Source organism: Entamoeba invadens (assembly GCF_000330505.1).
Source record: "Entamoeba invadens IP1 unplaced genomic scaffold scaff_1105074725249, whole genome shotgun sequence".
Classification (NCBI taxonomy): Eukaryota; Evosea; order Mastigamoebida; family Endamoebidae; genus Entamoeba; species Entamoeba invadens.
This window is the reverse complement of record NW_004440331.1, coordinates 128,524-140,102: the sequence shown is the minus strand read 5'-3', so window position 1 is coordinate 140,102 and position 11,579 is coordinate 128,524. Positions and strand designations below refer to the sequence as shown.

Genomic DNA, 11,579 nt, shown 5'->3' with positions numbered 1-11,579 from the left:
CGGTATTAAAATTTGGCTTATTTGCATTATTTTTGAAAACTATTTATCATTGGTGAAAAATTATCCCGTTTTGCCAACTGATTTTGGAAGTTTTTTAAAAAAACAAGATTAAACAATTTTAAAACAATTATTGTATTTAGTTAAAATTATTATTAAAAATTAATTAAATGGTGCTTTTTTAACCATTAAAAGACGAAACATTTATTAATCTAGGTTATGATTTGAAAAATTTTCTTTCTTTTTTTTCTTTGACAACAAAAACCAGCTAAAACAAAAAATCCTTTATCCACTACTTTTTAAGAAAAAACCTAAAAAATGAAAGGAAAAAAATGCAAGAATCTTTTTTTCAATACAAAAGAAAAAAAGAAGCAACTTTTATCTTCGGTAACCCCTCTGTCGCCGGTAACGGATTTATGGCCTACCTATAAACTACAAAAAAATGATTTTGTTAATTAATTTCTTTATAAACTTTTTTGAAACAAAAAAGATATCATCACAAAAACATTTCAATTTAAAGAAATTTATCAATAAAGTAACAGACAACACACCATGTTTGTATTTCATATTGTTGTGTGCATTTTACTGTGTTTATCAATAAGTTTGATTTAGAAAATTGTTTAACCAGTCGATAATTTTTTATAGGTATTGTAAAAAACCCGACTATAAACCAAATATTCATCAAAGATTAAAACAATTAAAATACAACTTCTTCAACTACTTATATTTTCAGTGATAACAATAATAATGTTGAACACTTAAAAAATCAAATAATGCTTATTTGCAATTTATTGACTACACCAAGTAGATAATATAAAATATATTTAAATTAACCATATCAAAACTATATAGTTACCATGCCTAACTAATACATTTTAAAATGGCGAATTATAAGGCATGACAATTATTTTCACGCCCGAATAAAAGAGATTAAGTCGTTAATATCATTATATCCATTGTGATTATTATTGTATATAATCACCACAAACATAATAATAAAAACATCAGTAATTGTGTTAATTATTAAAAGACAGCTAATTATATTATTTATATTATTTATTATTTGTATTATTTTTATATCTTATTTTGTTAAATAAATTGAATCCCATAATTTAAAATTGGAAGATTAATTCAATTCAAAAGAATCAAAACAACAGAATTTGTAAGTGAATTGTTCTTATGGGTAGTTAGGTTTATATTATTTTCATAATTTCTATATTGTTGAATAATTGTAAATTGTAAATTAAAAATTATTAATATAATGTGGTTGAATATAATATATTATAAATAAACTAATAATAAACAATAATACATTAAAAATTAAAAATAATCTATCAAGTGAAAATAGAATGATTAAAAAAAGCCGAGTGTTGCATTTCATAAATGATTTTTTATTATTTTTGAGATTGGGGTTTTATAGATACTCATCTGATAATATTTCCTGTTATTATACATTTTAAAGTCTGTTATAAATGTATTATTTGCCAAAATGAGTCTTTTATTAAAAAAATGGTATAATATTTGGTTATAACTGGGGTTTTTATATGTATTGTTTTAATAGTTTTTTGTCTTTTTGGTCAAAAGGCGTTTATACCTTTTGGTAAAAACAATTAATAATCGCAGTGTTTTTTGTTCATTTTGGATAACTTTCATTATTTATAGTTAAATAATACACAATAAAGGCTTGTAAAATCAGGAATCGAAAGGCTGGTACTAAATATAAAATGATAATGATTATTTTTAAATTTGTATTTTTTTGCATAATTCTAAAAAAAGTTTGGTAAAAGTATTTTTCCAAAAATAAAAGTGTATTTTGTCGATTAAAGGTGCACTCGATATTCAAAAAATAGAAAAACAAAAATGAGACAAAAATTTTGTAAGTAAAAATGCAAAAGCTACGGAATATGTGCGCAGGTCTTTACTTCAAAAGTCGCCGACATTTTTAGAACTAAATAATTATTAACTTTAATTAATTATACCATATTCATTATTGTCTCAAAAATGTGTAAAACACAATAATTGTTATAATTTGTAATCAAATATATTTTAAAAAATATTTGAGAAGATAATAATTGGGACGGTATTTTTTCATTTTTTGATAATAATTATATTAAATTTATATGGTTTATTTTTTTCAATTCCTTTCACTTGATAAATAATATTTTGAATAATATTTTAACTAATTATTTAGGTCAGCGACTTTTAAGACCACTATAAAGTAGTTCTTCCCAGTTATTAAACTTATTTTTAACTGATTATTTTTCTTGAAAAAATACGTAATCATTATTGATAATAAAATGAAAAGGGTTTAATCAAATTGCTTTTTTTTCTTTTTATATAAGACAACAATTAGGAAAAAAAATAAATGGGAGCCGTATAAGATAGATTTACTGAAATCGCACTTTTGAAACTAATTACATCAACATTGTTTATAATATGGTTAACTGAAAAAGTATATACAACAATAATAAAATTGAAAAAACTAAAAATTTTGAATTATAAAGTAGTTTAACAAAAAATAATAAATTAAAAAACAAAAATGTATAAATTAAAAAATGGACTATATTTATTTGAATAAAGCACTTCTTTAAATTTTCAGTTCAACAATTTAAAACATGATACTGCGACATTTCATTATCATCTTTACAAGTTCTAATACATTACATTAATAATTATAAAATAGAAGTTAAACATAACATGATACAAAAACAAATAAATCGAATACGAATGATTCTTTGAGCAAGTTAACTTTTTAATGTGTTGACACATAATTAAAATTATTTTTAATATTTAATATTAAATAATCAATATTTAATCATTTATAAAAGTTGCATCGTGGTGTTGAGTTGTATAGGGGTCATATAAATTGGTTGTTTTCCATCAATTAGTTGAAGATTTTGGTAGAACTTCGAGAACATAAAAATATAATTTTTATTGAATAATTACGATATATTGCTTTCCATTAAAAAAGGAAAAACCTAATCTGCACTTTTGAGAAACGGTACAAAATATTAAAACGTTCTAATTATATAAACAATTTGAACTATTTATAATAATAGATAAATATAAATAATCTATATTTAAATACAATAAAAATAGAATAACAATAAAACATCAAGAAAAACAATCATTAAATAGACTTTCTTAATCAGTCATACTGTTATAATAATCGACAGTGGAAAAAAGAATCCTCTCAATCTACGATTCGTGGAAGGCAAAAGACCGTCTTGAAACAATATACGGTGCCTTCAAGCAATCAAAAATAACTTTACAGTCTGCTATTTTCAACAAACTTATTGTCCGTATCGTCATGGCAGACTTATTGTCCGTATCATTTACAGACATTGATTGTTTTTTTTGTTTATTTAGTTTCATTCACAGTTCAACTCTTACTTTTTAATTAATATTATATTGTTTCATTTTCAATATTTTTTACATGATTTATTGTAAAAATATAATTTTTTCGTATCAACATTTAAAATACAAGAAAATATGTGATTTAAAAATATTTCACAATAATTAAAAAAATAATCAATAAAATTTTAAAACCGAATGACTAAAATACAATATATAATATATAAAATATAATATTGTATTTTTAAACACGTGTAAATAAACGTTTATTTTTACAATTCAAAATTAACACTGATTTGTATTTTTCAAGTTAAAAAACATTTACAATTTGGTGTTTTGCAATATTTCAAAAAGCATTATTTTACATGTTTTGAATTTAAGTGTCTGGTGTTTTACAATCTACGTTTCAAAAAATAAAGAAATACGAATCTTGATTTAAAAATAATATTTTAAGAGCAAAATCAATACATTTTTATTTTTAAATAAAAACACGATTTAAAATTCTTTTTGGGATTTTTTCATTTGTGAAAGGTTTCGTTTTAAACTTAAATAACAATTGAATATAAACTATACATTGAGTTTTTGATGTTTGTAAACAAAAATAATTTTACAATGATGATTGAAATATATATTTCGGGGAAAATTAAATGATAAAATGTTAATATATTATTAATTGTTATATTAAAAATTAGTTATTTTGTTTAGAAACACGAATTATTGATAAAAAGAAACAAGTTCTTTAATTATTTCTTTCGCTTTTCCAACCTCGCTTTTCTTTCTTTTTCAGTTTCTAACATCATTTTTTTCTGTATTTTTGGAGCCGGAATTTCTTCCATTTCATCTCCATATAAAAAAAGTCTCATACATCTTGAGTAAGCAACGTCGACTTTGCAGACTTTATATGTTCTCGATGACTCGGACGTGTCTTCAACTTTGCGGTCACAAATAGCAGACTGTAAAGCTATTCCTGATTGCTTGAAGGCACTGACTATTGTTTCAAGACGGTCTTTTGCCTTCCACGAATCGTAGATTGAGAGGATTCTTTTTTCCACTGTCGATTCTGCAAACTCAATCTTCACTTTCAAAAGATCATCGAACAACTCGTTTGTTGGTTTTCCACTTTCTTTCATGTAGTTTTCAAATTCCATTTTGAGGAGTTCATTTTTAGACAAATGAGACTTGACGGCAGAAAAAACACACAAATCCAGTGGTTGGCATAGATGCGACGTGTGTGGTTTTAGGTACAACACATCGATGCCGTTCTTCTTCAGTATTTCAATTGCAGCGTCATGGGCTTTAAAACCGTCCATAATGAGGACAGCTCGCGCTTTGGTGTGGAGAGCCTTCTGAGACGCCTTGACATCAACAACAAGAACACGCTCGACCCATTCTTGAAACAATAAAGAATTCATAAATCCCTTCGGCTGGGTCTTTATTATGGCATGAGTTGACAAAATGGCAAGTACATCTTGGTCCAGAGTCACTCGGCTGGTGATTATGAGGGGGTCAAGTGCGTGTCCATCTGCTCGAATACAACCCCAAAGGGTAATCCTGTATCCACGACCAGCGACTGGAGTGTAAACTGTCTCGCCGAAAGCATGAGAAAAACATACCGACTTTGAAAGAGCATCAACAAAAAGATCGAACCCGACCTTGTCTAAGTTATAAACCAACGCCGCCGGCTTCCCATCCACTGCTTTTTCAGCTCACTGAGGTATTCTATGATAAGTTCTTTTGACACAATTGCTCTGGGTGTCTCCATCAACTCTCCTTTTTTAACACCAAGCTCTGGAATTTTCTTGACAATTTCATACATCTGCTTTGTTGTTAGCGATTTCTCACCCTCTTAATGAGCTTCAGGTTGACAAAATCTCTAACATCTCGAGGTTCCACTGGCTGTTTCGCCTTTTGAAAAGTTTCTATAAACTTTTGGACTTCTTCTTTCTGTTCCTTTTTCAAAAGACTTGGGCGTCCAACGAGTCCTCCTCCTTTCTTGTTCTCGACCTTTCGAATCTGTTTTTCCACGCTCCTGACACCTCCAAAGAACTCATTTATATCCTCTCTCCAGCCCCGACGCCAAGAAACATCTCCCAGACTTTCAATGACAAGTTTAATTTGGTCGAAATAACTGTTACAACAATTTACTTCTGCCTCGCATTTTCTGAAGAGTTCTAAATACTCTGGATACAACGTAAGGCGAGAAAGCAGACGGGTGTGGTCACATGCAATCGCTGGAATTCCCTTTCCTTCTTTTTTTCAACATACTTATAAGGCTTCTTCTCACTTATTAACTGTGTTATATTTGGTAAGATTGTTTAAACTTAAACATAGAATATATTTTTATTATATTATTATAATTATTTAATGGTTATTTTATTCAAATATGATTATATTATTTTATTATTATTTGTTTTTAAACAATATGCATGGTCGAAAACTACAAATAAATTATATTAACTAGTATATTTATTTTTGCTTTATTAATTTTGTTTTGTTTGTTATAAACAACAAAAATGAATAGTTTAAACTCATTACACGATACAATGTCCAAATCATGTCAATCACGTGTTTATCTGCCATTTTAAAGTGATCAATACCATTAAAAAACGTTCTAGACGTTTTTGGTGTGAAATTATTTTATCAATTTGTATTCATACAACATTAAAGATATGATTATTCCACATAAAAGTTACATAACTCATTTGGGCAATATGTATATCTATTGTTGATTGTCTGAAATTATCAAGAATATAGTTTTTATCCAGTTATTTATTCAAATAATAGTAAAAATTAATTATTATCAAACTATAATCAAATTATTATTTTTAAAAATAAAAATGGTCAAATTTAACTTTTTAATCATTCGTTTTTTTAATGGTTATAACTGCTCAGTATGGCAATGAGTAAAAGAATTGAGCATGCAAATATAATTGCCTAATTAACTGTTATGTTTTCAATATCCAATATTTTGATTTGTCTATTATTATTTATTTTAACAAGAAGTCGTTTTTTCTTCTCTAGCCAAACCCAGTTTGATCATTTTAAAATTAACTTTGAAAATCACAAGTTTAAAATTGAGCATCATGTTAATGTGATAAAATGATATTTTACAATTTTTGTTTTTAATGTAGTGGATCAGAGATACATCGTGAACATTCATGTTAGAGTCCAAAATTAAGAGTTGTTTTTTACCTTTCAAAACTTAAAAAATGGATAAAAATAATAACTAAACCCGTCAAAACATGACGGGTCATTTCAATTAACTGTTTTTTTTTCGCATTTTATATTTTACTACAATAAACTTCAAAATGAATTGTTGATTTTTTTCTTGTTTTATTGGTCAAAATTCGAATCATAAATTATCCTTTTGTTATTTTAGTTATTTCTCTGTTCCAAAAAGTGAGCAAAATATACTTAATTTCAGGGTTTCAAATTTTAACAAATAACACAATTTTTATTTAAAATGTTTTACACTTTGTTCGAATCGAAGTTCTACCAAAATTTTCAACTAATTGATGGAAAACAACCAATTTATATGACCCCTATATATGAGTTAGTGTAACTAGAAACACATACAAAAACAAATAATCACAAAATATAAACATAATGTCTAAACACTTACAATTATCTTTTCCTCTGAGTTTTACTACAATTCCTAAACTTTGTTCAAACAAAGGAAAGCCTCCTGATATTAATACAGTTGTTTACAATGACGAGACAGAAATAAAAATAACTAGTAATTCATTTGTCAATCATTCACCAAAAAATATTATAAACACTTATCCGATACATTTTGTTAAACAAAAACAACCAAATACAATAGAAACGAAAAATTCACATAAAAAACAAACAATAACATCGTTAATAACTCATGAAAATCCAATACTAAAAGATGTGTTATGGCCAACGAGTCCAGAACCCAAAAAGAAATTAACAAAAAATATTCAAAAAAGGTTGAAGATCATTTGATGTGGATGATAAAAAGAACTTATAATAGTAAAACCCCCAAAACGTAAAAAATTTTATACAAGTGTTGATGACTCAATGAAACTGAAACTTCCACCAACAAAAGAACATTTTGTTATTGCTGAAGATGTCTGGAAAAGATGTTCGATCTGGGTGGTTGACAAAAACACAAACTCTCTTTGTGGTGTTTTACCAAAAGAAAAAGATGGGGAAAAACCCAAGTTCGTTGTGTTATCTGACAAATATTATCTTTTGGTGTGTGATTATCATGGCCAATATTATTCATTTGACACGACAAGTGAAAGTGTCACAGATATGAAGAAACATATAACTATACACGATGATCAATTAAAAATAAAAAATCCAACAATTGAATCGACCAAAAAAGTAAGTGATCTTAATTTAAAAATCGGATGTTATATAGTGTCATCCGAACTTAGTTTTGAACACGTTGAAAGTCGGGCCTTTGTCAACTTCTTTCACAATATACGTCCTGATTTAAACATCCCTCCTTTGGATGTTATTTCAAGGACTGTTGTACCAAAAATCTTTAGAGCGGCTAAAACAAAATTACACCAACTTGTATCACCTTTGGTGTATTTTTGTTTCACAGCTGATGGTCATTGGTATTATTTATTTTTTTCATTGTTTTTGTATTTATATTTTTTTCTTCCAAAATATGCATTTTTGGTCAAATTTTGTTTTTTTAACAAAAACTAAAAAAACCAAAGTTTTGAATTTTTTATCTTTTTCAAATTTGATTTTGTTTTACAGTTTATCATCATGTTTCTTAATAATTTTGTTTGAATAATTAAATCTCCCAAAAGTGGAGATTAAACTATTAATAAATACTATATTCTTAAATGTGAATTTTTTCAGTTTGAAAAAATGGAAAAAAACTTCAGTTCACAAACTGCCAAGCACTACTATAAAGTCGCCGAACAGCTATTAAAATAAATAATTGATTTGTTAATAAATTGTTTATTGAATGATTTATTCTTTAAACAGTATGAATCTTTTTATTCATTTCAGTAAAAGTTCATTGTTTATGATTTGAAAACAGCTTCGAATTGTTTCTTAAGTCGACAAAAGTACAAAAATTTATTTATCAACTTTTCTTTAACAAATATAATTTATGTACACAAATCTATTTTAGGAAGTGTTCAACAATTTTCTGGTTAACTTTTTATTAAAATAAATAAATTATTTTTTAAAAATGGTCCCGGCGGGGATCGAACCCGCGACCCTCGCATATCTCTTTTCTATAAGTACGATGCACTACCGACTGTGCTACGGGGCCTTTATGTATTGTAAAAGATTTGATTAATATATAAATATGTTATATTTTAAAGGTTTTGAAATGCAATTAAGATTTTGAGTATATAAATAAACATTTCATATTAAATGTGGTGGTTCTTAATTAATGTAATATTAATTATACCAATACTAATACACAATACAAATTAATAAATTTTTATATAATATATTTATTGACATTTTTCATTTATTTCCTTTTTTGAAAAATAAAAAAAATATAAATATATAAACTATAATTTATTATTGTTGTAAAGGAATCAAATCTAAAAATACAATAGAAGTCAATACAAAAAATGATAAGAAGCTTACAAAATCAGTTAAACCAATCAATGGACGACCTTTTTACACCAAACACCTTCGAATTTGGTTATTGTGTTATGAGTTTGGATCAAGCAGAACGTATGTTAATGCAGTCAGATTTAACTGTCTTAAAACTAAGTGGAGTTGATACAAAAAATTTGTCTTTGAAAGGTTTTCAAATGTCAAAAGAGAATCATAATCGAAATAAAAAAGATTCTTCATTTTGTAGAAACAGTTTTCAAGAATTTAAAAAATATGTACTTTTCCCAAAAGCAAAAGGCAATTCACTGAATGCAATTAAAGAGAGAAAAATGAAAGATGAGATATGTTTTCAAAAGGCAATCTGTTTAGCTCTTTTAGGATTTTTTGGAAACTTTACAATAAAAATACCAAAGAAAATGACAAGTGCCACTAACCCACTCCAGTGTTTGGTTCAAATCTCTTTGCAAAACAACAACATTAATGTGGAAGAATTAGTTGAAAAAGTTTATAATATGACTGACCCTAAAAACAAGATGGAAGGGTCAAAAAAGACAATACAAAGAATACACAATAAAAATATAATGTATGCTACATCAAATTTCTTGTTGGATGTACTAAGGTTGTGCGGTTTCTTTTTTGATTCTAAATACCCAAAGAAGTCTTGTAAATGTGTGGAACAGGAGAGAGTCTTAAGAATATATTACCACAACAAACTTCTATTGACTAAAGAAGACATCAATTCTTTTGGAAAAGAAATTAACGACTTTTGAATTGGAAATATTCTTTTAAACCATTTGGGAACTTATGGAAAAGGAAGTGAGATTCTTGAAAACTTTTTGTATATTAACTTACCATTATTTTACACTAAAATGGCTGCTTTAAGTGATTGATTTTATTTATAAATTTAACATATATGTTGAACAATTTTAAAATTGCCAACATCAAATAACACCAAGATGAATTATTTTGTGATTGAAAAAATGTAATTTTAATTTATTGAAAAATAATTTATTTAATTATGAATTTATTAATTTATTTTTGATTTGAAAAATTGGTATAATTAAAAAATAAATTAGAATTTAACAAAACAATAAAATATTTCGAATAATTATATAATAGTTATTAAATTTATAGTTATAAAATCTGTTTTCAAATTAATTAATTTAATTTAATTAATTTAATTAAAAAATTAAAACCCGATTTTTTATGTAAATTTTCAGTAATAAAACAAAAAAAAAAATGGTTTTTTTCTTTAAATTATAAAAAAAAATATTATTTATTTTCGTTTTCATTTTTTAATTAAATTATAATAATTTAATTTAATTATGGTAATCGGCATTTCATGAATAGATCAATTGTTTTTGTTGTTTTTCCTGGCTAAAAGGCAATTATTGTAGCTAGTTTTTTTGTATAGAAAAAAATAAAAAAAGAACGCCGATGCTACTCTTTTTTTATTTTAATTATAACAAAGACTACATTCGATACACAAAAAGACTAAATCGAGTTTTGTTATGAAAAAAATTTATTTTAATTGAAAACAAAAAATGTATTAATACTTTTATAATAAAACAAACTATTGTGTATGGTTTGTTTTTCCAAGTAAGATTTGAAAATGTTGTTGTTTGACCAGATGCTCTGGACACACAACAATTGGCGGATTTCGCAATGCCTCAACACTGCATGAAAAAATCATAAAAAGTCGTCCGACGCCAACACAGTTGCTTTGTATTTAAGCAACCCATTTGCACTCGAAAAACACATCACGCAAATGCCATTCCTCCCACTTGAAGTAGTTCCAAAGTTGCACTGGGTTGGTGTTATGGATTATGACCTCAGAGTCTTTGATATCATCATGACAACACCATTTGGCACATCATACAACTCATTCCTCTTGCAGACTGCAAAGGGTAACGTCCTCTTCGAGACTTGCAAAGAGAACTTTGCTGCGGAGTGCCTTGAGCGAATAGAGCATGTCATTGGCAAAGAAGGGAAGATCGACTATATTGTCCTCAACCACACCGAACCAGATCACTCGGGGTCACTTGTCCACATTCTTGCAAAGTATCCTGAAGCCACTGTCATTGCAACACCAGCTGCTTTGAATAATGTGAAGTACATTGGACACATCAAGGAAGACACAAAGACGCTCTCTGCACCAAAGATAAAGACACTCGACTTGGGAGACATCCACCTTAAGTTCATCATCCAGCCATTCTTGCACTGGCCAGACACAATGATGACTGTCATCGAAGAGCTCAAAGTGTTGGTCACATGCGATGTCTTTGGTGGGCATTGTGCTGATGACCGTGTCTTCAACGACAAGATGATGGACAGAATTGCTGATATGGATGAGGCGTACAAGCATTACTTCGACTGCATCTTTGGTCCATTCAAGCCATACGTCTTGAAAGGAATCAACTTGATAGAGACACAGATGGGATTCCCAGTCGAGGAACTCAAGGCAGTCTGCTGCAGCCATGGCCCAGTTCTGAGAACAAACATCAAAGAGAACATCGAGAGATACAGACAATGGGCACAACCCCAAGTCCTCAAGAACAAAGTTGTGATTGCTTATGGCAGTGCTTATGGATACACAAAACACATGGCAGAAAAGATAGCAGAAGGCGTCAAGTCTGTTGGTGTCGAGGTCTCCATCCACGACA

The 11,579-nt window shown here is 27.6% G+C and overlaps 2 protein-coding genes across 2 annotated transcripts; both read left to right on the top strand.

Annotated features, from left to right (window-relative positions):
• Window positions 1-8,927: 8,927 nt before the first annotated feature.
• EIN_526600 (hypothetical protein) lies at window positions 8,928-9,686 on the top strand (the record flags this gene model as incomplete). The annotated part of the gene is made up of 1 exon (XM_004256338.1): window positions 8,928-9,686. The coding sequence occupies one exon, from the start codon at window positions 8,928-8,930 to the stop codon at window positions 9,684-9,686; it is 759 nt and encodes a 252-aa protein (XP_004256386.1).
• A 998-nt stretch (window positions 9,687-10,684) lies between these two features.
• EIN_526590 (type A flavoprotein fprA, putative) lies at window positions 10,685-11,579 on the top strand (the record flags this gene model as incomplete). Its single annotated transcript, XM_004256337.1, has 1 exon — window positions 10,685-11,579. A coding segment is annotated over one exon (895 nt), but the record flags the coding sequence as incomplete, so codon positions are not given.